The sequence below is a fragment of the Lycium ferocissimum genome, chromosome 12 (genome assembly GCF_029784015.1).
Source record: "Lycium ferocissimum isolate CSIRO_LF1 chromosome 12, AGI_CSIRO_Lferr_CH_V1, whole genome shotgun sequence".
Taxonomy (NCBI): domain Eukaryota; kingdom Viridiplantae; phylum Streptophyta; class Magnoliopsida; order Solanales; family Solanaceae; genus Lycium; species Lycium ferocissimum.
Genome location: NC_081353.1, coordinates 39,289,023 through 39,317,000, shown reverse-complemented (window position 1 = coordinate 39,317,000; position 27,978 = coordinate 39,289,023). Strand labels below are relative to the sequence as shown.

Genomic DNA, 27,978 nt, shown 5'->3' with positions numbered 1-27,978 from the left:
GTTAACCATTGTTAATGGGTCTTAAAGGATGCCTAATACCTTCCCTTTAGACTAATTGAACCCTTACCTAGAATCTCAAGTTTCGCCAAACTTAAACAGAGTTAACTTTAGATAACTACTTTAATAAACTTTAGGTGTCCTAATTCACCGTAAATAATTAGGTGGCGACTCCTTGACTTTAAATAACTCCGGAATTATCCGGGATGTTGTAAACTATTTTGACCCCGGTTAAAATAGGGTATGACAGTCCCTATGAAAGACAAGTAATTAATTACGATGATGGCTACTATCTCCTGATTCTCCCATCTTATGCTATTTCTTATGCTCCTATTATGATGTTGATTATGCTTTACATACTCAGTACATTATTCGTACTGACGTCCTTTTGTTTGTGGACGCTGCGTCATGCCCGCAGGAGACAGGAGACAAAGCCTTGATCCATAGATATCTTATTCGGGGACCGCATAGAGGAGCTCTATTTCATCCGTAGCTACGCGCCTTTTGGTATTATTCTTTTGTGTACATACCTACGGGCATGGCGGGTCCCGTCCCGCCTATATGATGTGACATACTCTACTCTTTGTAGAGGCTCAGAGAGGTTGTATATGATTAGATGTCCTTAGCCTTGTCGGCTCATACTTTGTATATCATTTTGATAGCCTCGTTGGCTTGTGTATATGGATATGGGCATTGTTATTAATGATGATATAAATGTGTTGTTGCCCAACGAGATTAGAACTATTAATGCATATAAATTATGAGTAGGCCATGTGGCTCACCTAGATGTGAATATGAGAGTACGTTAAGAGGTACCCGGGTGGGTTAGCACCGGGTGCCCGTCATGGCCCTCGGTTGGGTCGTGACATAATTGGTCATTGAAGATGAAGTTAGAAAGCAATTTTACAAGACGTTCAAGAAGAAGAAGAAGAATCAAGTGTTCAAACTCAAATTGGATGCACCAACTTGAGTTTGAGGGGGAATGTTAAAATTTGCGTTCCTTCTATGTTATGATTTACATAATATTAAAATATTTACTTTCTCTTAGTCTATGAATATTCTAGAATATTTATCTTTCTTTTAAGTCTAAGATCTTCATTAATTATATAATATTTGGTTTTCTTTTAGTTTAGTATCTATAAGGAAAAAATAACATATTTTCTTTTATTTTTTTCTTTTAGTTCTCAATAAATAGTAATGTAGTCTCTTATTTTCAAGGCAAGAAACAACGTAATGAATTAATGCAATAAGTTTTTGTTCATTTTCTCTTCGATCTTCTATTCCGTTTCTTCTATTCCATAACATTGAGATGTCAATTCAATGGGTTAGTATCAACAATTAAAAAGGAATTCAAATTGGTTGGGTATTATCTAGGCAGAGAAGCAAAAAAAATTGAAGAGAAATATGACTAGATCAACAGTGTGTGTTTCTTTTTATTTTTTGTTTATATTTTAGTGGAACGAAGTTTAGCTTTTAAATAAGTTCTTAATTCTTAGTGATGACATAGAGTTTGCCTCCTCTTCTTCCTTCTCTCGTAGTTTGCTCGCCGTCAATGCCAATGTTACTGCTTTGGTACAAGTTGAGAGGTTAGGATCTAGCCTACAGCTCGAAATGTTGGAGATGGAAAGGCGCGCGAATGAGATACTTAATGGGCTCGGGAAGCACATAGGTTTCCTGTTATTATATGCTATGGGAGGCTTAGTACTCCAAAGCAAGATATTTGTTGGAGTGGGATAGCTATAATGATTGTTGTTAGCATTACCTTTATCGTAGGTATGGTACTCGGGGTAAATTGTACAAAATTGAAATTGGGGAGATTGGAGGCACGTGTCAATAAAGAAACTTTTGACGGACGTAGCACATAGGATTGGATAGCCGGAGAATCTGAGGATTGCTAACGGAGGGCAAGGAGAAGAAAATGTTCGGCTCGGTATGGTGAGAGCCGAGTCAGTTGTCTCATGGGTCGCCACATTGAAGAATTCAGGGGACATGTTCTCATTTGCCGGAATCAACAGGAAAATGATTCGCTACTATACATCTTATGTTGTGGAATCTTATACCTTGCCATCGTCATGTTCCTCTTCAATAATTGTGATGAGTGGACTACATCATTAAACGTCCAGATTTCTTCTGTATTTATTTTCAGATCTATTATGTGTAAAAATGAAGATCTCTTATAAAGGACATAAAACTATTTTTTTTTTTTTTTTTTTTTTTTTTTGTAAAGCATCACAAAACTAAATGACCCTTTAAAACGAAATGATCTCCTTGGAATAGGGTCTATTTGGACATTTTTGTCTCGTTAGATTAGGTCTTATAGAACTTTCAAGTACAAAATTTATTTAAGTGATATATTTTAGGAATTTATTTGAACCGAGAAGATACGGGCCTAAGCCTAAAAATTCCTTATGCACTCTTTCAAACCAGTCATTTGCACTTTTTTTTTGCCTATTTTGTGTTGGTCTTTAATTTTTGTGAGGGGCATAAGTTACATATCATAATATCCACAAGTTATGTCTCTGCCTTTAATAACTTATGCCTGGCTAAGCATAAATTCAGTTTTGATGGGGAAAAACTAAAGACCGACATATTTGAAGGATAAAAAAATTTCCCTTCAAAATCGAATTTATGCTTAGTTAGAGTATGTTATTTAAGGCATGTATACAATCATGATATTATGATATGCCCCTAACAAAAATTAAAGACCAACACAAAATAGGGACAAAAGCGCAAATGACCCGTTTGAAAGAGTGCATAAGGAATTTGGGCTTGGGCTTAGGCCCAGATTCTGCTGTTCAAATAAAATTCCTAAAATTTATCACTTAAATAAATTTTGTACTTGAAATTCGTGGAGTTTCTGCAAGCCAACGTGACAACGTGTTGGGCTGATGAGCATTACTTAGTGACCATGTTGACTACAATGCTAGCGGCTAATCTTTTGGCGAATAGAAGTGTAAGGTGGGTCGATTGGTCAAGGTGAATGAATAGAATGCTGGAAAAACACATTGGATGTTCTTACAATCAGGGGCGGACCTATGTGCATTTTGGTGGTGCTCCAGCCCCCATTAAATCCGACGTAGATTAGGTATAGTTATATAAGAAATATATGAAATTTGGTTGTAAATTTTAAAAAAGCACCCTAGAAAACAATAAGAAAATTGGGTGCTTTGGTTTCCAAAATAAAGCACCCACGATTTAAACTCGGATCCGCCACTGCTTACAATGATCATAATACATCAATGTGTTATCGTTTTTTTTTTATTTCACTCGGCGTCTACGTACTGAAAACCGATTAAATTTGAATTCGTTTCGTGAAGTCCCAAATTAGATGTAAAACACTTTCTAGCAAATTAAAATTCATTATTAAAAAATCACTATTTTCCCATTGAATTTCTCACTGAAAAATATTCAGTGGCTATTCCCAGTGAATGTCGATGGGAAAAAACCTAAATAGTAATGTTTTCACACGAAAAATTTAGAAAGTTTCACTGCGTTTTACCACCATGCGTTTTTTCAATCAGCTGATTCGGTAGGAATGAGATGAAAAAATCATATTTTATGAAATAAATTTCTACTGAATGTCAATGGAGAAAAACCTTCGTTTCTAGTGGTGACCGACCTCACACTCATGACTCAAATCCAAGACCAACGGTTAAAAAGGAGAGAAGACTTACCACCTCACCATAATCGTTTGGTTCAAGGGGTTATACCAAACATGAGACCTGTTTGTTATTTTTTGCAAAAAAAATGTCTTTTTGTCTACCTACCGGTCTTACCACCCACTCCGTCGCTTTAAGAATAAAAAAATGGAGGCAAGAGAAAGAACAAAAGCTTCTTTCAATCCCAGTCGTCCACGTCATATCCACTGAATATCCAATTGAAGTAAACTATGATATTTTCTCCCTGTTATAATAGTTTTTATGGCAAAAAGCGCTTTCTATCATCTTTTGTTATTTCATGACGGGAATTAAGCCCGTCAACCGGTTCGATTGAACCGGTTAAAATCGGAACTGGAATCGGAACCGGTAGAACCGGTTCCGGTTAATCGTTAATTCTTTTACCGGTCCGGTTCCCATTTTTTTGAAATCGGAATCGGACCGGTTAAACCGTTAAATTAAAAAAAAAAAAAAAAAATTAAAGAGCTCGTTGGTCAGATAATTGGACCGTTGGCAACGGTCCATTTGCAAAAATGGCCTGCCAACAACGGTCATTTACTTAATTTTTGGCCCCCCCAACCCCCCAAATTATTATTTTTAACACTTTAACCCATCCCTCACCCCTATATAAACCCTTCTTCATTTTCAGTTTAATTCACACCAATTCACTCTTCTCTTTCTCTCAAATCTCAATCTCTCAATTATAGTTACTTTGCAATAATTAGTCACTATATATTTCTCTCAAATAAATATTACAAAGTCTTATTATAGTTTCAATTATTAATTTTGTAATTATAATATTGTTGGTGGAGTTGGTGATTTTGCAACAATCCGAAGTAACTTTGGTGGATTTGCAATTCTAGCCGCCTTCACTTTGTTGGAAATTAATCCGGCAATTTGGTACCTTCGTTCCAACTCTATCTTTATTTTTTGCAATTTAATTCTAGCAATTTATTTTTCGCAATTTAATTTACGCAATTTAATTCTAGCAATTTAATTTGTTGTGATTTATTTGATTGTGATTTAAATTAATTCTATTTAATAATGTCAAAGAGATTAAGACGTGGTGCCGTAGTAGTAGTGGTATTGTTAGGCGGGGCTTAACGAGGAAACATTTGTGGAAGAAACACCTAATTTAGGTATTGATGTTGGAGGAAATAATCCACTTTTAGGTCATGAGGCAATGCAACAACATTTTACCGACACTTTTAATGAAGACTTAGATGATGATGATGAAACACAACCCCCCGAAAATCCCATAGGAGATACATGTCCTGCACAATCACATACACAAGACAAACCGCCTAGAACTCGTAAGCCAACAGCTAAAGTTTGGAAATTTATGACTAAGAATAGGGAAAACCAATCAGCTACATGTACCCTATGTGGACAAGTATTTAGTTTTAAGTAAGGAACTGGTAAGGATGGTGGAACGAGTACACTAAATTCTCATATGAAAACCAAACATATGGATGTTTGGGGAGAGCAAACGGGTTCAAATGTGGGGGGATTCAAATGACGATAGACCACGAACCAAGAGAAATTTTAAGTATGACAAGAAAAAAGAGCGTGTAGAAATAGCTAAAATGGTAGCTTATGATTGTTTACCATTTTCCTTTCCATCGGGTACGGGGTTTGTTCCTTACATTCAACGTTGTTATAATTCGTTATTCGAGGGTATTCCTAGAAGTACTTGTAGAGCCGATGTTATAGATTTGTTTAAAAATATAGATTTTATTTGGGCCATATATTTAATTCTTTAAATTGTAATGTTTGTCTTACCGCCGATTCGGGGTCTTAGTCTTAACAAGTTAGATTTTTTTGCTATTACATGTCATCGGGTTCAACCATCTTTAGCTTAAGCCGAACTCGTTATTGATGATGAGTTTAGAGAAAATTTTACTCATTATTGTAGTTTGGAAGAACGTGCTACACCCGTTGCTCCACACCCTACTACTTCTCAGAGTAGCAAAAAGGGCTTGTCGGGTTTAAAAGTTTTACATTCACAGCCAACTTCTTCTTGTACTGCAAACTTTGATGAATATAACTTTTATTTGATGCACCAAATGTGGATATCAAGGAACCGGGATGACTGGACGTCTTAGCATGGTGGAAGAAGTACAAGGCAAGTTATCCGATACTCTCAAGAACGGCTCGAGATATCCTTACGGTTCAAGTATCAACCGTGGCTTCGGAGAGCGCATTTAGCTAAGGAAGACAAAGAAATTGGAGACCATAGACATTCATTATCCGGCTTTAGCTTGCAAGTACTAGTGTGCATTCGCGATTGGATTAGATCGGAGTGACGCAACCAAAACTTAGAAGCGGAGGAAGGCGAAGAGGAAGAAATTGAAGATTTGATAGCTAGTGGAACCGGACCAAATGGAAGACTTTGAAGATATTTCTATGACCGAATATGATGTGGGGGAAATTAACGAAATGGTTCAAAATTGGTGATTTTATTATTCTACTATTTCTATCCGCTCATGTATTATTTGCAAGTTAAAAAAAACTACAACTTGCAAATAAATGTTATCCAAGAATGAATAAAATATATGGCCCTATCGAGCTTTCTTCTATTTACTTGTGTTCATATTTTTACTTTTATAAAGTTAGGAATATACCTAAAATATACTAAGAATATACTTATAATATATAGTATATATATAACTTAAACATATATATATATATATATATATGTTTAAGTTATATATATACTATATATTATAAGTATATTCTTAGTATATTTTAGTTATATATATATATATGTATGTATATACATACATACATACATACATACATATATATATATATATATATATATATATATATATATATATATATATATATATATATATATATATATATATATATATATATTAAGTTATACATATATATAAGTTATATATAACTTAAACATATTTATATATATTAAGTTATATAACCTAAGTATACTGATACATATATTGATATATATATATAAGTATATTCTTACTTAAGTATATTCTTACTATATTTTAGGTATATATATATATATATATATATATATATATATATATGTATACGTATATACGAATTTATAAACTTAAAAAACAATTAAGCTATAAATAACATAAGTTATAAGTATATATAGTATACTTAAAGTATGTATATATATAGGGATAAGGCACTGTTACCCCCCTGTACTATACCCAAAATTGCTACGACACACCTTACCTTTCCTAGGGTCCTATTACCCCCCTAAACTTATTTAAAACGGAATAATTACCCCCTAAACGCTGATGCCACTCTCATATGGGAGAGTGACATACACTCTCCTTGCCACATGTGTATTTATTTATTTTCTTCTTTTTTTTTAATTTTTTCAGCTTACGTGTTAATTTTTTTAAAAATAAAAATAAAAAATTAAATTTTCATTAAAAAAAATGAGTTTTAAAACCCGTTTTTTTTTTAATTTGAAAATTTGATTTTTTTAAACCCATTTAAAAAAAAAAAAAAAACTAAAAACATGGATTAAAAATTTGAATTTTCTTTTAAAAAAATGATTTTTAAAACCCTTTTTTTTAAAAAAAAATTGAAAATTTGTTTTTTTTTAAACCCGTTTTTTAAAAAGAAAAAAAACTGAAAAATGATTTTTTTTTAAATATGGAAAAATGGATTTGCTAAAAATATGGAAAACTTGATTATTTTTTTAAAATGTCTTTAAAAATCTTGATTTTCATGATTTCATTTTCTTAGTACACTTTTATTTTTCAAATAAAATCCGGAAAAGTGTTTTTCTTGCCAAAATGTGAAAAAAAAAAACTAAATTTTTATAAAATTTTGAAAAAATTAATTATTTTCTTAACATGTGGAAAACCCGTTTTTTAAAACTAAATGTGGAAGACTAGATTTATTTTCAAATTTTAAGAAAATGCGTATTTTTAAGAAAAAAAAAATTAAGTTTTCCCTTTTTTATGTTTCTCACTCTCTCAAAGAGAGCGAAACACACTCTCCTTGCCACATCAAGCAGGGGTAATTATTCCATTTTAAATAAGTTTAGGGGGTAATAGGGAAAAAATGGAAGCGCGTGAAAAAAAAATAAAGGTGAATTTTGTAGATAAGACGGGGGGGTAACAGTGCCTTATCCCTATATATATATATATATAAGTTATATAACCTAGGTATATTGATATATATACGTATATTCTTACTGTATTTTAGGTATATGTAGTATATAGTGTTAACTTAAGCATATAACTTAATATATATATGTATAGACGTATATTCTGTATTGCTGACTTGATGTTAAGTCATGTTAAGAATATTTAAACTTTACTTATAAACTTGTATAACATATGTAAATATATACAATATACTAATAAATACTATAATATATATATATAATACAAAAAAAGAAGAAGGAGGTTTTGAAGCTTTTTTTGGACCGGTTAGGTTTGAGATTTTCAGAAACCTGAGGAATCCGGCTAAATGGTTCCGGTTTTTTAATCGGAAACCGGCCGGTTCCCTAACCTGCGGGTAAGGTTCCGTTAAAAGTTAATGTGCCTAACGGAATAATTAAATTTGGAGAGACGAACTTTCTGCTACGTCTTCCGTCCCAGTTTAACTGTTTTACTTTTCTTTTAGATCTACCTAAAAAAAACTATTTCTTTTTAAGTTGATAATTCAAATATCTTATGTGATAAATTTAAAATAACAAAATTGAAAAGATATTTTAGTATATTATACATATTTAATTTAGTATCACAAGATAATTTTTTTATTCTTTAAATTTTATGTCAAATTAAATTAAGACATTTAAGTTGACACCAAAGGAGTAAAACGTTTTTCACTACTTGTGCCATCAACCACTCCTTGACTTTAAGAAATAAAAACATGTAAGCTTCTTTCAATCCCAGTCGTCCACGTGTCAAATCTATTTGAAATATTCTAATTCAAGTAAACTACTCTCTCTGTTTCAATATATGTGAACCTATTTCCTTATTAATCTGTATCAAAATAAATAGCCTTTTTCTTAATTTGAAAATAAATTCACTTTATGAAATAATTTACAATCATACAAATATTCAAAACTTATTTTGAATCACAAATTTTAAAAGTCTTTACTCTTTATTAAATATAGTGTCCAGTTAAATGGATTTACATAAATTGAAACGAAGGGAATATTATATTTTCTCCCTGTTATAAAACCAAGGCAGAAACTTTACTTTTATTTTTAATGATGATGATTAACGTTGCCGGAATTTTCTTAATCATCGGACTTTCCGTCCTTGCCACCGTGGAAGGACGCAATGTCTTAAAACTTCCATCGGAAGGTTCTAGATTCTTCGATAAAGCCGATGATGATTCTGTCGGAACAAGATGGGCCGTACTTCTTGCTGGATCAAATGGTTATTGGAATTATAGACATCAGGTGGTTATTTCGACTATTTTGGCTATTTTTTAAAATTAGTACAAGTTGTTTTCCTTCTGATCTATTTCATTTTTATTTTATTTTTGTAATATCTGGATAAGGTACATGTTTTTTAAATGAGTTAACACAAAAACACACTCGAATTATCAATTTTTTTTTATCATGTTTCACGCCCTAACTTTCAGTTGTTCCCTTTTCGTAAATAAACTAACTGTTTTTTTCCCTACATAAACTATCACCATATATGTATTAAAACACACTTCCGAGCTGATTAGGCCAACTATTAGCAGTTTTCTTTTCCTACCCGAATTATCACCATTTACTCAACTAGGTGTGTTTTAATACATAGATGATGATAGTTCAGGACCGGGGGCGGAGCCACATTGGGCCGAGAGGGTTCATCAGCAAAAAGAAAAACATTATTTATACATGGCTAATTTTTTTTTTTTTTTTTTTAAGATGTTGAACCCCCTTTGGCTCTTCGTATGTTTACTTTTTTATATTTTGAACTTTATTAGTGAAAATCTTGGCTCGGCCACTGTTCAGGACAACTGATAATTAAGGTGAGAAATTCCCGAAAATCTTGGCTCCGCCACTATTCACGAATGAAAGTGCAAATTCACAGCCTGCAGAAATGGAACCTTCATCAAGTTCTGAATCGCTCACTACGTTTAGGAATGTAATCGCCGCAGAAAATGAGGCGGAAATCTATAACCGTATCAGATCCAATCCCATCTACATAGATGTTCCTAGCCACGAGATGAGGGGGTTCTCTCTTACTGTTAAGCCGTCTTCAACTCTTCTTTATTTACTTCTTTCCGCATCGGGGCTGATAATTGGATAGAATCTCCAAGAAAGGGACTTTATACTAATCAAGTCAACTTATGTTTTATCTTTTTACAAGGAAGTTTCTATTAGGAACCTTATCATGTATTAACTAACTTTCTCTTTTATTTTCTTTAGCCAGATGTTTTTTATATTCCATTATTAAATTTGTAAAAATCAGTCATTATAAGAGTGTTTTGAAAGCACTGCAGTTTTTAACCCAATTTTAAATCTTGCTTTTATTTTTAAAGCAGGGTTATTTTAAATCAATTTTTAACCTTTACTTTTATTTTTAAGGCAGGGATATTTAAACCAATTGTCAATCCATACTAATTTTTCACATTATTTCAAACTATGACAAACATCAATATCTCTTTGAAAGTCCCACAAATGTTCATTGATGAAAACCGACAGGATCGGTCATGATGAAGTTAGAAAATAATTTTACAAGCCGTTCAAGAAGAAGAAGAATCAAGTGTTCAAACGATGCACCAACTTGAGTTTGAGGGGGAATGTTAAACTTTGCGTTGCTTCTATGTTATGATTTACATTAATATTAGAATATTTACATTCTTTAGTCTAGGAATATTCTATAATATTTATTTTTCTTTTAAGTCTAGCATCTACATTAATTATATAATATTTAGTTTTCTTTTAGTTTAGTATCTATAAGGAAAATAACATATTTCCTTTTATTTTTTTCTTTTAGTTCTCTATAAATAGTGACGTAATCTCTTATTTATAGTGCAAAAAACAATGTAATGAATTAATGCAATAAGTTTTTGTTCATTATCTCTTCGACTTTCTATTCCGTTTCTTCGATTCCATAACATTGAGGTGTCAGTTCAATGGGTTAGTATCAACAATTAAAAAGGAATTCAAATAGGTTGGGTATCATAGAGGCAGAGAAGGGAAAAAAATTGAAGAGAAATATGACTAGATGAACCATGTGTGTTTCTTTTTATTTTTTGTTTATATTTTAGTGGAATGAAGTTTAGTTTCTAGATAAGTTCTTAATTCTTGAAGTGATGACATGGAGTTTGCCTCCACTTCTTCCTTCTCTGGTGATTTGCTCGCCGTCAGTGTCAATGTTACTGCTTTGGTAGAAGTTGAGAGGTTAGGATCTAACCTAAAACTTAAAAAGCTAGAGATGGAAGGGCGCGCGGATGAGATGTTTAATGGGCCAGGGAATCACATAGATTTCCTATTATTGTATGCTATGGGAGGCTTAGTACTCGAAAGCAAGGCTAGTTGTTGGAGTGGGATACCTATAATGGTTGTTGTTAGCAGTACTTTATAATAGGTATGGTCCTCGGGGTAAATTTTTCAAAATTGAAATTGGAGAGATTGGAGGCACGTGTCAATGAATTGAACAATAGAAAGAAACTTTTGACGGAAGCAGCACATAGGATTGGAAAGTCGTAGAATTTGAGGATTGCTAGGGGAGGGTAAGGAGAAGAAAATGTTATACTCGGTCTGGTGAGAGTCGAGTCAGTTGTCTCACGAGTCACCACATTGAAGAATTCGAGGGACATGTCCTCATTTGCTGGAATTAACAGGAAAATGATCCGCTATATCTTATGTTGTGGAATCGTGTACCTTGCCATCGTCACGATCCTCTTCAATAATTGTGGTGAGTGGACTACATCATTAAGCTTTCAGATTTCTTCTATGTTTATTTTCAAATCTTATAAAGGACATAAAACTAAAAACAAATTAGTAAAGCATCACAAAACTAATTGATATCTCCTTGGAATAGAGTCTATTTGGACATTTATGTCTTAGATGTCTCGTTAGATTAGGTCTTATCGAACTTTCAAGTACAATATTTATTTAAGTGATATATTTTTGGAATTTTATTTGAACCGCAGGGTCTGGGCCTAATCCCAAGCCCAAATTCCTTATGCACTCTTTCAAACAGGTCATTTGTACTTTTGTCCCTATGTTGTGCTGGTCTTTAATTTTTGGCTTTCAAATTTGTCGTCTTTAATTTTTGTCCTTCAAAATCGAACGTATGCCTAAAGGAGCATAAGTTACACATCATAATACCCACATGTTATGTTTGTGCCTTTAAGAACTGATGCCCCGCTAAGCATAAATTCAATTTTGAAGGGCAAAAACTAAAAACCAACACATTTGAAGGGCTAAAATTAGAGACCAATCCATTTGAAGGTCAAACCGTGCAATTACTTCCTTTCAAAACATGTTAGGTGAAACCCAAAAAATTGCTACTCGTTAGCTGCTTGTCCAAACATGAATGGCAAATAAATCATATTCGGACACAGTTGTGGAGTTTAACTCAACTTGTAGAATTAAGTTCAAACTCCACCGTCGGACTTTTAAATATTTTGTCCCCTCAATAGCTATGTTGGTTTGATTGGTCACTTCAAAATACTGATGTCTTCAGAAAAATTGCAATTCTTAGGAGTGATGTTTTTTAATCATGATGTTAAGAAAAATTAGTTCACTCGGAATTTCAGTACATCTCAATGATCTTAATTTTTTGATGCCCCCATTTGCCTATTTTTCTACATAATTACAATGATGAAAACTAATAGTTTTATCGAGTTAGTTATACCAAGGTTTCTCTTGAGCAATTCAAAAGACAACGCTGTTCAGTTTAATTCAAGCTTAAACATAGTTCAATTTATCATTTTTCTATGGTACCATTTATTCTGGTTGTCTAAGGTTTAGTTTAATCAAATAATCTGATCATTGTTCAATTTTTTCTTTTTCTTTATCTTTATTTTCAAAGGAAATTTGATCCTTGTGTCTCTGTGTCACGGAGATTTAGTAACCCCCTAATCGAGAGAGGGAGAGGAGGAATCCATTATAATTTTGTAGGATAATTTAGTAGGGAATGAGGGTAAAATAAAAGGTATTGGTCAATATATTTTGAGTGGTCAAATTAAGCGGACGGGTCAATAAAATAATGAAAATGGGTATTTGTTTATTTCTTACAATGTTGACTTTAAATAAAATCATCAAAATGTAATTAAAAAATCACTTAAATTGGTTGAGTGACTTTGTATATGAAACACCTATAGTTGAGTGATTTTCTGGTTAGAAAACAAAGTTAAGTGACTTTCTGAGTGAAACACTCATAGTTGAGTGACCATATGAGATATTATCTTTTCCATTAATTAATCAATTAACAGTACATCATTTATTACATATTTACATACTATTTTTTCCGTTCACTTTTACTTGTTCACTTTTGACTTTGCACTCCCCATAAAAATTAATAAATGAAGTAAGTAGTTTACTATAATACTCATATTAATTGGTGTATAGTCTCATTGGACTTGAAGAATCATTTGAAAATGAATAATTAATATTAAGGATAAAACAAGAAAAAAAAAGTTTGTCTTTCCTTGATTTGCCTTTTCTTGATATGCAACAAGTAAAACTGAAAATTTATTTTTAGTATAGTGGACAAGTAAAAGTGAACGGAGCGAGTAGTATAATTCATACTATTACTATATATTAGTTCAAACTTTTGAAATACAAGATGTTGAAGACACAAAAATCTACCCCAAATTCGTGGAGTTCTACAAGCCAACGTGTTATGCTGATGAGTGATGAGCATTACTTTGCGACCATGTTTGTTGACATTATTGACAATGCAACCGGCTGATCTCTTGGCGAATAGAAATGTAACGTGGGTCGATTGGGTCAAGGTGAAGGAATGGAATGCTGGAAAAAAACATATACTAATATGTTCTCACAATGATCATAATACATTAATGTGCTATCTATCTTTTTGCAATTTTTTTTTTTTAATTCAGGTGTTCGGTATTCATATTGGGTCCTGAATAAATTTGAATTCTTGTCGGGAGAAGCCCACATTCGAAGTAAAACACTTCCTAATAAAATCGACTTCACACTCATGATTTGAACACGAGACCAACGATTAAGGATGAAAGAATAGTTACCAATTCACATTCAAGGGGTTATACCAAACGTGAGACTAAGTTTGTTATTTTTAACAAAAAATTGTTCATTACTAGTCCTACCAACCGGTCTTACCACCCACTCCCTGGCTTTAAGAATAAAAAATTGGAGGCAAGAGAAAGCACAAAAGCTTCTTTCAATCCCAGTCGTGCACGTCATATTCACTGAATATCCAATTGAAGTAAACTATGATATTTTCTCAAGTGCTTCCTATCATCTTTTGTTATTTCATGACGCGAATAATTCAAATTTGGAGAGACGAGCATCGTCTCAGTTTAACTGTTTTACTTTTCTTTTTTGTGGGGTTTGTCTTAATTTTTTTTAATATTTAGTAAATTAATAATTTAAATATTTATCTGTCAAATTTAAAAAATATTTTAATATATTATACATATTTAATTTAGTATCACAAATTAATAAATTTTGTGTCAAATCAAATTAAGAAATTTAAATTAGTACGGAAGAGTAAAACGTTTTTCGTTACTTGTGCCATCAACCGCTCCTTTACTAAGGACAGAAAAGCATGTAACCTTCTTTCAATCCCAGTCGTCCACGTGTCAAATCCACTCTAAATATTCTAGTTGAAGTAAACTATCATATTTTCTCCCTGTTATAAAACCAAGGCATAAACTTTACTTTACTTTTATTTTTAATGATGATTAACGTTGCCGGAATTTTCTTAATCATCGGACTTTCCGTCCTTGCCACCGTGGAAGGACGCAATGTCTTAAAACTTCCATCGGAAGGTTCTAGATTCTTCGATGAAGCCGATGATGATTCTGTTGGAACAAGATGGGCCGTACTTCTTGCTGGATCAAATGGTTATTGGAATTATAGACATCAGGTGGTTATTTCGACTATTTTGGCTATTTTTTAAAATTAGTACAAGTTGTTTTCCTTCTGATCCATTTTTATTTTATTTTTGTAATATCTGGATATGGGTACATGTTTTTTAAATGAGTTAAACGTCAAAAATACACTTGAATTATCAGTTGTTTCGCGCCCTAACTTTAAGTTGTTCCCTTTTCGTAAATAAACTAACTGTTTTTTCCCTATATGAATATGTATTAAAACACACCTCCGAGCTGATTAGACCAACTATTAGCAGCTCCCTCTTCCTACGCGAACTATTACCATCTACTCAACTAGATGTGTTTTAATACATAGATGATGATAGTTTAGGACCAGGGGCGGAGCCACATTGGGCCAAGGGGTTCATCTGAACCCCCTTCAGCCAAAATAAAAACATTGTTTATACATGGCTAGAATTATTTTTTTTATGTATATATAGTAGATGTTGAACCCTCTTTGGCTCTTCGTATATTTACTTTTTTATATTTTGAGCCTTCTTAATGAAAATTCTGGCTCCGCCACTGTTCAGGACAACTGATAGTTGTAGTGAGAAACTCGCGAAAAGGTGATAGTTTAGGTGTGTTTTTTATCATTATCTCTTTTTAAATACTATGTACATAGATGGTTGCTGCTGAGAAACATTTTCATTGTATCATTTTTGATGTTTTTTGTTTGGTTGGTTGAATGAGCTAGCGAGCTAGAAACGTGTACTTGGATGCAGATTTTCATGTATATCAGTATGCGTTCACAAGTTCTAGGTTTTCGTTTGATGTAAATTTGAAGCTTGGGAACCTAGTAAAAGCTGATACTGCACTTATTAGAATTTGGACTTTGGTTATATTTTAGTACTTGTTAAAATCAAAAGTTATGGACAATTATATGGACACGGTGTAATACTTTAAAAAGCTAAACTTTCATCATTATTAGTCTAAAATTTCTTTGAGCACGCGATAGGTCTCTGCTGGTGACCACCACAAGAGATAAATTTTCTCAGTTGATTCTCTTATAATATCATTTGAGACTTGTGGGCACTTTCCCGCTGAGATTTTCTGATTCTTATTTGGATTCTTTTCTTCTATTTGTCTTGATCTCGAGGAGCTTGTATGAAGCAATGGTTTCATGTGAATATTTTCATGCCCACTAAAGAAATGAAGAGCGTTGGTGTCGGTCAGATCTTAGCATACTAGATAATTTGATAGTTTGGAACATGTGATCCTTTTGTTATTTGAGTCCTCATCTAGTGGTGGTACATTTGACAAATGGAGCCTTTTTCTTGCACTACATTTTTACCAAAACTAAGCTTGTTGTAGCTTTCAGATCTTGTGAAATGCATCCCGTTACAATAACCAGCCAGTTAAAAAACAAATCCGTTTATAAAAAGTTTAGCTAAGACAGCATTTTCCTTCTTTTTGATAAATCAGATTTGGCAATAGAGAATGGAATAAACCGGCTTCTAACTGTAACGTTGTGAAGTGTCTATATAATTTTTCTTTTTTCATATGTTTACTAATTACTAAGCCTCGTCAACCTTGACTTTCTTATCAGGCTGATGTATGCCACTCGTATCAGCTGTTGAGAAAAGGTGGTCTCAAAGATGAAAATATTATTGTGTTCATGTATGATGACATTGCTTACAATAAAGAGAACCCAAGACCAGGAGTTATCATTAATAGTCCTGCTGGCGAGGATGTTTACAAAGGAGTCCCTAAGGTAGGTGTTTTTCATCATAGTTTAGTATGTACCTAAACTATACTCCTGTCTCATGTGCTATCTCTTGAGGCAGGATTACACTGGAAATCATGTTACTGTGGACAACTTTTTAGCTGTTCTCCTTGGTAACAAAACTGCTCTTACTGGAGGTAGCGGGAAGGTGGTGGATAGTGGTCCAAATGATCATATTTTCATATTCTATAGTGATCATGGTGGCCCTGGTGTGCTTGGTAAGTAGCTTATTCATGTCCCTTTGGGTTGTTGCTTTGCTTTTGCTTTGCTTTCTATATCTTGCGCATTTAATACTAATTTGTCATGAAATGTGTGATCACCTTATATTACGGCTTTGCATCTAAGCTTCAACTCGAGACGACAAGACCTTTATGTCTATTGAATATGAATGATGTCTATTCGTTCTGGTTCTAGTCAGGCAAGCAAATAATCTTTATTTAATGTTGTCTTTGGTAATTATCTGCTGAATCCGCTTATACGTTTGAATATTCTGTTTGTCATTTGAGTTCAGTATGCCAATTGGTTTACCAATATAAATTGTGGCATTGGTCCCCTAATCCAACCTCTCCCCCAACACCAAACCAAATTATATGAGGCAAAATATCTCTAAGAAACAAGAACTTTATACTCATGATTCCAATATCACAAATTGACCTTTCCTCTACCATCCTAATTGGCAATGACATGGTTTGTATACTATAGACAGCTATGGGGAATGAAATCACCAGTACAAAGCTTAAATGTAATCTCTATCTATCTTGTCTCTTTACAGTGTCTGTTCATGAACCACCTTCACTTTCAGTCATCATGCTTTGAGTGAGCACCTCTGTCTGTACTCTGTAGTTCTATTATTTTGTGGATCAATGAGAAAGTGGTATTTTCTTGGGAAGTGAAATAAAAGATGTTTAGATAGAATATCATCCTTTAAGTGTTGCGTGTTTGCTGTCAGTCGACTATAGTTTCATAAACTTGGTTTGTGGCATTATAGGTTGCATACATTATATCACTACCATTTTTACATATCTATATGCTGTCATGTATACTAGGGATGCCTACCAATCCTTATCTATATGCCAGTGATCTGATTGATGCGTTGAAAAAGAAGCATGCCGCTCGAACATATAAAAGCTTGGTGAGCTGTTATATTCAATGCAATTTTTAATATTTCTGAAGTCATTTTCTCATTTTCCCTTTATTTTTAATTATTTATTCTTTTGTTTACTATTTCCAGGTACTGTACATTGAAGCTTGTGAGTCCGGCAGTATCTTTGAGGGCCTTCTTCCTGAAGGTTTAAATATTTATGCGACAACAGCTTCAAATGCCGTAGAGAGCAGCTGGGGAACCTATTGTCCTGGAGATCATCCTAGTGCTCCTCCGGAATATGAGACCTGCCTGGGTGACTTGTATGCTGTTTCCTGGATGGAGGACAGGTACGTGCAGCTTTCTGAATTTTGCCAGCCATTTTGTATAATTACTAATGTCAAGAGTTGGATGATATTGAGTTTTAATTGTTCTATGCTTAAATGACTATGAAACTTGTGCTTGTCCTTTTTCTCCTGACTTTACTTGAAATTCTTGAGATCTGTTGATTTATTGTTTCGTCAAGTCTTAGAGGTTGAACTAGTCTTATATTCCTTGCGGGAGGATGTGCCAGTGCTTACTAAATTACATGCATGTGAGCTGTGACTTGCCAATGCAACGAGGGAGGGACTTGTTATATGAGGATTTACGTTTTCATTACTTGTCCTTTTTAAATTTAGACTTTAAATTACGCTCTGGGTTTTAAGTTTAAGAACTACAATTGTGCTTATAAATGGTCTTATTAGCCCTATACTTTGCTGCTGACCCATTTTGTGTCTCAATTTCTGAGCAGTGAAATGCACAATTTGCGGACTGAAAATTTGAGGCAGCAGTATCACCTGGTAAGTGCTTGTGGACATTGAAAATCAAGTCATCTCGCTGATGTGGTAGTTTAGAACGTAAAAATAATAACAAAATAAGGAATTTAGAATGCTGAAGCAAATGTTTCACTATTGTTAAAAGCGAGAAGAAAGGGGTTTCACGAGTAACGATCTGATGATGTAGTTTCTCTATATGCTTTATAAGGGTGCCATTTAAATCATTATGTGTAGTTACGTCTCTACTGCTGGTTTTTTGCAGGTCAAAAAGAGAACTGCTCATGGAAATTCTGCTTATGGTTCCCATGTCATGCAATTTGGTGATCTACAACTGAGTATGGATTCTCTGTTCATGTATATGGGTACAAATCCTTCAAATGATAACTACACTTACGTGGATGACAATTCGTTGGGGGCATCATCAAAGGCTGTCAACCAGCGTGATGCAGATCTGTTGCATTTCTGGGACAAGGTATGCTCCAATAGTTTTCGTGTTTTTATTGGTAGAACTCAGAGATTCCTGAGTTTGAGGAAAGGGAGTTTACCCTACACATAAGAAGCAATAATATCAAATATTAGCTATAACGTCTTGAGACAAATTAGTTAACGGTATGTCCTCTTTAAAAAATATGTTTGCACCATGTTGCCACTAAGGGTGCCTTGTTAGATAACCATATTAATGTGGTATAGCTGTTTCCAAAAAGACAATAGCATTACATTTATGAACGATAGTCATGCTAAACAGGCAGTACTGATTTTTAGTTCCTGTCGCTATGTTGTCACTTTCGATTTGTCTCTCCTTGCTAATTTATATGACACTCCATTTATGATGTCCCAAGTTGTTTGTCGCTATTCCATTAACAATATTATCCAGCTTTCAAAAGTCAAATGCATTTAACGTTCTACTTTTGAACTTTGGTGCTATTTTTTCTCCGCCAAACTAATTTTCATCATTATTTTAATATTAAAATTTGTTAAAATGTTTTTCTATCAGACCAACTTTTCCAATTATTAATTTACTATTTTCTTCCACTGCCACTTTATCTTAAACTCGTGTCTACTCAAACATATGTTGTATGAAAAGGGACCCAAGGAGTATAATCTTTTTAAATAATCTAAAAGATTCAATAGTTCATACAAATTGGCTAAGTAATATTTCAGATATTAACTCAGGAATTTGATTGATATCCAATGTTTAAGAAGGAAAAGATAGTCTTGGACTTCCCATGGGTAGTCTGACCAATTCTTTTGCTCTCGACATAGTCTAATCGGGGAACTTTAATGGTGTTCCAAGGTTGTGCTAAGCTGCAATGAGATATTTTTAACAAGGAACATATTGTAATTCTCAGGTCTTATGTGTTTATATATTAATTGGCTGCATTACCGAAAATTCGTGCCCAATTTGTCTGCTTATCATGTTCATAATGAGCTGTGTAGCCTATGTGCCTCTGATGTGAAATGCTTTATTGCTGACTTCCTGTTCTTTCAGTTCCGCAAGGCTCCTGAAGGCTCTGCTCGGAAAGTTGAAGCTCAGAAACAATTCACTGAAGCTATGTCACACAGAATACACCTAGACGATAGCATTGCCCTTGTTGGTAAGCTTCTGTTTGGAATTCAAAAAGGTCCTGAGGTGCTGAAGCGTGTTCGGTCTGCTGGTCAGCCTGTTGTTGATGACTGGGCATGCCTTAAATCCTTCGTAAGTACAAAAAGCCTGCAATCTCATAGAGTTGATTAATTGTTTGAGATTTGGTTCATTGTCATAGCTTGACTAAATAGAACATACTTAGATTTTCGTGGCTTTTATGTCTCGGAAATCAAAACTAATTTATCCTATGTGCAGGTACGAATGTTTGAGACACACTGTGGATCGTTATCCCAATATGGAATGAAACACATGCGCTCCATTGCCAATATCTGCAATGCTGGAATTAAGATGGAGCAGATGGTGGAAGCATCAGCACAAGCTTGCCCGAGCATCCCCTCCAATACTTGGAGTTCCCTCCGTGGGGGTTTTAGTGCATAAATACCATGGAATGTGCAGTCTCACACTTTGATGGTGGTAATAGTAAAACTACCATTATCAGCATCAAGATTCATGTCATTGTTTGTAAATTGTGATTTGATGCTTGGTACCAGTGAAGTTTACCATTATTGGTATCAAGACTCATGGTCATGTTTGTAAATTGGTGCTCTATTGGCATAATGGCTACTCTGTAAATATAAATGAAAAGCACACTTGTATCCTCTTTAATATATTTGGGAGCACATTTCTCATTGCAAGTAAAGGGTAAAGTCCTCAATAACATGTTATTTCTCTTCAGGAACAAACTAAAGTCAAACCCATCGCACAAATGGTCTTTTTTGGAGGCCACTATTTAAATAGATCTGTGTGCAAAATATAATTTTTATATCTTAACTCCCTTTTAAAGGCGAAATGTACTCCAATGGGCTAACGGCGACATACTTTGAAGAGTAGCCTAAAAGTGCCATAGGGTGTAAATAACAGGTAATATAGTTGATCATTGGATTTCTGTGACGTTTTTGTGATTTTTTCTGAACCAACCGGTTTAACATTCCCTCTTGAGTTAGAAATTCATTTTTCTTTATTCTTTCCCTTCTCAATAACAATTATTTGTTTCAAAATTGCAGGTTTAATCATTTAACTTAAGGGTGCATGATGTATCAACACTTGCTCTCAAATTAAAATGGTTTAGCTTTGCTTGTGCTCTTCTTTGCAATTTCGTTAATCAAACTCATATCTGGTGGACTTACGTTGCTTCTCTTTATTACAATAACAAGATATGCCCAAAAATATATGCTTCTCTTTTGTCACAACAATAAGATAGATATGCCACAAAATAAAACATACTCAATGTATCAAATCATCTAATGTGATTTTTGCATTTAGTTCTAGCAAGAAAATGCACTAGATTTAGGATTTGAAGCTTATGGATTTCTATAACGGCCTCAAGTTAATATATGATAATATGTAGGTTCACAGTCAACAATTTATACATATTTAAAATTTCTCAATACATATAGGTTACAAGCTAGATCCGCCTGTGTGCACACATGTACCTAACTTCTAAGGAAACACGAACACACGTTTTCCTTAAGACACAATTTTGGAAATCACTCTAGCAAGTAAAAGCAAGATTACTTCTAATAAAAGAAATACAAAGGGTCATGCACCTGTGAAGACAGCACTAAATCAGATAATCTTGCATGACCAAAGGAAGATAGAGCTCATCAACACTGATATGTTTATATTCTTAGATTGGCTTAGACTAAGCAACAAAAATATCACTGTACAGGAAGAAGTTGAGGTGAAAGAAAGGAGGGGTTACAATGTTACATACTTGCTAGATTACCCACCCACATTAGTTCTCCATAGAACACCAAAACAAGAAGGATGAGAAAAGTACAACTAGGGAGAGTTGGTTTGATTTGTCAAATGTTTATGATATCATTGGCTAGAGACAACGACAGCATTTTCATCAGCTGGTGCCGAGTCAGAGACAGCTGTCTTCTTTGTAAGAGACTTGGGAATGTCAAGGTCATCTTGCACACAACGTTGCTGAGGATGGGAAAGAAGCGTACACATATGACGGAATAGGACACGAGTAAGCCCCTGACCACTCTCAAATATGTAACCCTCGTATTCACTGACATGTTCCAGGGCCTCAACGAGGCCATCATACACCTTTTGAGGGCAATTGTCAGGTCCAGGCTTGTCATGAAGGTAAACTACATCCAAGGTGAAGAGCTTTTGGGTCGCAGGCCATTGATGCTGTGGTGGTATAGATGACCTACAATATAGAAGTATCTGCATAATAAAGAGAACACAATGTGTTAATTAACACTTCCTAGCAACCAATTATACAGCAGAAAATAAAATTTGCAAGCATTAGATGCTTTACGACATTGCATTAAAAAATCATTCGGAATAATATTGGCCTGAAACAAATTTAAATGAAGCAACATGGTCAGTGAGGAGTCATATAACAGACCCCAACTTGTTTGGTATTGAGGCGTAGTTATTGTTGTTGTAATCATTCAGAATAAAGCATCTGGTGAAAATGGTTCAAACTCATAAAAGTTAGCAGTAGATCAAAGGATTAGAATAACTGGATTTCACGAAGGTAAAAACCCATTTTAGATGCCACAAAACACAGGAAGACATAGATACTGGACTGATAAGAGAAAGAAAGATCTTGTAGGCACTCTCAGAACCACGCATTCAAAAGATTCACTACTATATCACAATCTGCTTAGGTAATTTTTGACCTTCTGCCACTGAACTATGCAGTACTTCTAAATTTTGCTACTGTAACAGCCTAATTATTACCTACAAGTGGCACGATACCATAGACATGAAAGAATAGAATAACTTGCACACACAACTCAAATGTCATTTTAGTACACAAGCTTAAGCATTGTCAAAATAATCAAAACCAAATCACTTCTGACTTAACACTGTAGTAGTTGGAGGTTTCTTGTATAAACTAGAACTTCTCGGTCAGTAAAACTAATTGATAGTTGAAGGAGGTGACAGCTGGTGATTATGCTTGCAATATGACCTTTGATACAAGTAAAGACCTTTTCTAAAGGAAGTTGAAGATACTTTTATGCAAATAGACACCTGAACATACTCTCAGCCGCATCCTTTATTTGCCTTGACAAACACCATATGTAATCCTTGTCAGATATATCTCACATCCAAATCAATATCAACCTGAACTGGCATGATCTTTCTCAAACGATCAATATGGACTGGTGTGATCTTTGTCAGATTCATGTGATTTCAAGAAAATAACTTTCCCTTCTTCTCTAGCTTTTCTGCATGCTGTTCTTTGTAATAAGCAACTACTTGAAAATCACTATCAGATGTGATTCTTTTTCATCTTTATGTCTTTCCATTAAGGGGTTATTTCTCTACACAACTTTAGCATTCCATGACCCAGTCGAAATATATCTAATGACGTCTGGAAGCTATTTAAAGCGTTCCTTGTCAACCTTAATCCCAGAGACTAGTTTCCTATTTTTGGTTGCCTTAAGTTAGGTCTTTTCCCTGCAGTAGAGAGACTAATCTCTTGGGCTTTTAAGTGTTTTAGCACGAGAATTTACAGATGGAAAGAGAAACATCTTTGTAGACTTAAAACTCATCAAGTTTCCCAAAATAAAATTCTCGTTTGAGGTGGCTATGAGATGTGCAAACAGAGAACATCTTTTATTTTTGCATATACATAAGAAACACCACTGACATCGTGATAGTTAATTCACCACTACTGATTCAAGGACTGATAATGAATAAGATGAATGGCTAAACAAAGAAGAAGACGAATCCATTAATTTTGTAATCTAGGCCAATTAGATCAACTATAACGGAAGTGTTTCTTTTCAACAATAGCATGTAGGAAACCTTATGACCTCTTCGTTTCAAGAAACACCAATTTAGCTCAATTATAAGTGGCATGAAATAAAGCAAACACAAGGAAATAAGAAAACATTATTAATTGTAAATGAAACATTTCAAGTGGTTAATCTCTTTCCCCCCTTCAGTTGGATCTATTATTTTTTCTGAGAACAAGCTAAGGAGTATGCTGATCTTTGCATTTTATTCACAAAAAGAACCCAAAGTACGTTTCCAAAGTTAGAATTGTTTGCCTCGCTCTCACGGTAGTGCTAGGATATTTGTCTAGTTGTACTCCTAATATCTTGTTTGCCAAGATGGAACTGCATCATCTAAGAGAAGTCATTCAGATGGTGCTTGTTTTCTGCAAACATTCAACCTCAGAAACCAAAGTCTCAATATTGGTTTGACAGGCACAAAACCAAAGTTGTTTCTGAACTTCTCTTCCATTTCACTTAACAGCTTCTTGCAACACGTGCCTTATTAACTAGGAAAACGTTACCACAAGAAAAAGGTTTAGCTTTGCACCATGTCACTGGAAATGGTTGGACTTCAGGTGGCAAAAGCTCTGAAATTTAGCAGTGAACATAATATCTAGGGAAAATATATTCATAGAAGGAGAAAAAGAGAAAAGAATGAATAAGTCTAAGAATCCAAAAAGGTTACTCTACTTCAAGCTCATACGAGCTCTTAGTTCATTTTTTTTTTTTTTTTTGTGATAAAGGTAACATCTTGTATTCATATCCAAAAGCAGCACCTGGAAGTGCTGAGGGGTAATTACAAACTCATAAAAAAAGCCATGGTGAAGCTGTCAAAAGCTAGTCTAAAACTAGTCTGCTATATCATTACAATTTGCCTATAAAATCTATCAAATCCCCTATATCCCCCAATAAGTTCTGTTTACACCAAAAATATAAGACACTAAGACAATTCATCCTAAATTTATGGATGGAGTTGCTTTTGTCTTCAAAAAGTCTTAGTTCATAACAGTATAACAATCCTGGTTGCCAAAAGATATAACCAGCTGTTTAGTAGCATTCTCACCTACTTTGACCAATGTGTTGTTTGTAAATTAAAATGACCCAATTTGAAAGTAATTAGCAATACTAAGGACCTTTGAAAGCCCACAATCACTCGAACAACCTGTTGACAACTAACAAAGCAACTCCTATACCATTACATATTGCTACAGCACTACCAACCACATGATGAAGCAAGGCCAATTTTCTTGAGTTGACGTGTTCATCTTAATAGCTAAGAAATAATTCTAGAGAATAGAACACAACTGCTCATTACATTGGACCAAAAAATGAATAACTAATTTACCAAGCGCGTCATTCATATGCAAAATAGCCTCTATCATTTTCTTGGCATACCAAATATTAACTTTCTCAATATCAAAAAATCAGCATCAACATCAGCACAAGATGTCCTAAAGTAAATAAAATGAAAAGACAGACATTGGTGATTGCTAATCACATCCTTACCACCCGGAGTATCCGATTTTGTGCACGTGACTTTTTCGCTTCATGAGCTGCCACCCGAAATAGTTGAGTAAGGTCTGCATGGCCAGAAGGTGCATCTACAGCAGAGATACCCCGACATGCAGAAATTATCGAGTCAATCTCACTAGTAAACTCTTTCCGAACCTTCATCAATAGAAATTTGAGAAGATGAGTCAATTTCAATACTCTACGGCCACCTAATCCTCCCACAAGTAAAATGGAACTGGAAGATATGGAACTGATAAGAAAACTCAAGCAAGCCACAAAAGTTTTAATGAACTTATACTACAATAAGAACATAAACATATTGCAGAGCAGGTCTTGGTAGCCATCACTATAAGCTAGAATAATTTTATAATACTGTTCGAAATCATTCATCAAAATTGAATACATCATAATAGTGCAACGGGAAAAGTGAGAAGAAAGTGCGTCAAAGTTAAGGAGATATTCTAAACTACTCACACATTTTTACAAACTCTGTCAAAGCAATTTCATACTAAGAAGCAAGATTCAAGGTCCTAAAAAGCAAGCATTCCTACCAGTGACAACAAAATATTTCATGCTTGCAATGATTAAGTTTGACAAGTTGTACGATAACAATATGATAGTGATGAAGAATGAAAGTAATGTGTTGAAATAAAATCTGAAGCATCCTCCACCATTAACTGTATTGAATTTCTTTTAAGAACTCTAGAAAGACTACTCAATTGCAAGGTTAGAGTGTGGCCACAGAACATGCTTTAGAAGACTAATGCACCACCTAAAGTTGCATATTTTGGATGGATAACAGCTCATGAAGCGTGTCTAAGTCAGGAGGTATAACAGAGAAGGGGATACACCTTCGAAACTCGGGGATAATGGGCCTGTCCCTCTACCCCTCTCCACTTAAATAAAGCTTTCATAAATGTTTGAAGAAATAGCAGTAAAATTACCCAAAAAGCGAATTTGCCAAGAAAATATGTAAGAAACCCACTTATTTTCCATTTTCCAAGAAAATATTCTCCTTCATACCGAACACACCCCAAGTATTCAACAATTGCATCTGGTTATCTGACATTCTATATAATATGAACATTACCCAATTCAAACTTCAACCAACTTTCAATCAGCAACAGAAAATTACTACTCCCTTTGTTTCAATTTGTTTGTCTTACTTTCCTTTTCCGTCTGTCTCAAAAAGAATGACTCTTTCCTCTCTTTTTTTGACAAATTTTTAATTCCAACTTTCCACATGGGACGTTTAAAGAGCATTTTGGTACATTCTACCTATCTTTAATTCAAGACTAAGAGAATCAAAAGTCAATCTTTACTTTCTTTAACTGAGCCTTGTCAAAGCCAAGCTCACTATCAACCCATCAACTTTCGACGTGACATATTTAAGACCACAAGATTAAAGGGCATTTTCATCCATTCAACATATCTTTAATTCAAGACTAACAGATTCAAAAATCAATCTTTACTTTCTTAAACTCCGTGTCAAGTCAAACCCAGACAAACAAATTGAAACGCAAGGAGTATAAAAGAAAACAAAAGAGAAAATGGGGTTAGAAGAAAATGCAGTAATTTTTCTTACCCAAAAAGCTGATTTACCAAGACCAGCAAAAGCGAAACGGTGATCTAGATTAATAGTAAGCTTAGCGTTGACAAAGAGAAGGATGGCTTGTTTAATTGAATCCAATCTTGTATATGGTCTGCCACCTGCACCTGACACTTTCATTTCAACAAGTGATTCATTGTCAACATCTACACAGAATAGTATGTCTTCACTTGCTAATCGATTTGGTGAAAGTGTGTAAGTTGATGGTGGTGGTGTTGAACCTTGTCCTTCTATTACCTCCATTTTCAAGAACTGTTACTGATCTCTCTCTCTCTATATATATAGTTCGCTTGCTATTTTGAGAGAGTTAGGTCTTTCCTAATCGGTTTCTCTCTCTGTTTTCTTGGATTGATACTCCCCTATGTGCTTTGGTTTATTAGGGCCCGTTTTCTGAGAATTTTTCGCTTTTTTTGAAAACACCGCTCTTTGGTGTTGGATGTTTATTTTTTCTCTCTTTCCACATAAAACATGGCATTACTAATGCTATTTTGAGATATTATCTTTCCTTTTGTTTCTCTTTCTTGGAGCTTCTATTTCAACTCCCCAAGATGTGATTGATACTCCCCTATGTGCTTTGGTTTCATTTGAAAAGATTTCAGAAATTTTTACTTTTTTCGAGAAAATTATTATTTTATATAAGATAGAAGATTTGGAATAATTAAATTGTATTTGAAATTTAAAAAACAACGAAAACCTTATTTTCACTTTCTATGCATACGTTAATAATATCTGAAATCGAAATTTTTAATGCGTGGTTTCGATATTACGGTTGGTATGCATTTTAATAATTTGGTATTTATTTATGATTAAAGTGAAGTTTATTACATATACAATCATATATATTAGTACCTACGTAATAAATATATAGACTAGTTTTTGTACAAAATACAACTTTTTTAATTACTAGTTTAGACATGTCACTAACTAAAATTTGTGTAAATTATAAAATAATTTTTGTTAATGTTGTTTACTTTGTAAAAAATATGTCACTTTTGTGTAATTGAATAATTAAGGGATCTTTTGAATTTTCAAAGTTTAATATATAAGTTTTGAAAATATTTCCTTTATTACATGGATATATATATATATATATAAGTTAAGTCAAACAAATAGTTATATCTTGTCTTGAAAAATACCAAAATCGA

The 27,978-nt window shown here is 33.9% G+C and overlaps 2 protein-coding genes across 3 annotated transcripts; one reads left to right on the top strand and one right to left on the bottom strand.

The window, feature by feature from the left end:
* The first annotated feature begins 8,835 nt into the window (after positions 1-8,835).
* On the top strand, positions 8,836-20,603 carry LOC132038951 (vacuolar-processing enzyme-like). Of its 2 annotated transcripts, none has more exons than XM_059429456.1 (9): positions 8,836-9,066; positions 16,243-16,407; positions 16,481-16,637; positions 17,466-17,551; positions 17,651-17,850; positions 18,294-18,342; positions 18,581-18,790; positions 19,808-20,014; positions 20,159-20,603. In XM_059429456.1, the coding sequence occupies exons 1-9, from the start codon at positions 8,872-8,874 to the stop codon at positions 20,339-20,341; spliced, it is 1,452 nt and encodes a 483-aa protein (XP_059285439.1). In that variant the 5' UTR covers positions 8,836-8,871; the 3' UTR covers positions 20,342-20,603. The 2 variants fall into 2 exon arrangements, with proteins under 2 accessions (XP_059285439.1, XP_059285440.1); XM_059429457.1 differs by lacking the exon at positions 8,836-9,066 and adding an exon at positions 14,448-14,689.
* A 914-nt stretch (positions 20,604-21,517) lies between these two features.
* On the bottom strand, positions 21,518-27,156 carry LOC132039648 (uncharacterized). Its single transcript, XM_059430149.1, has 3 exons — positions 26,810-27,156; positions 25,219-25,380; positions 21,518-22,144 (listed from the first exon to the last, which is right to left on the bottom strand). The coding sequence occupies exons 1-3, from the start codon at positions 27,074-27,076 to the stop codon at positions 21,785-21,787; spliced, it is 789 nt and encodes a 262-aa protein (XP_059286132.1). The 5' UTR covers positions 27,077-27,156; the 3' UTR covers positions 21,518-21,784.
* Between the last annotated feature and the right edge of the window lie 822 nt (positions 27,157-27,978).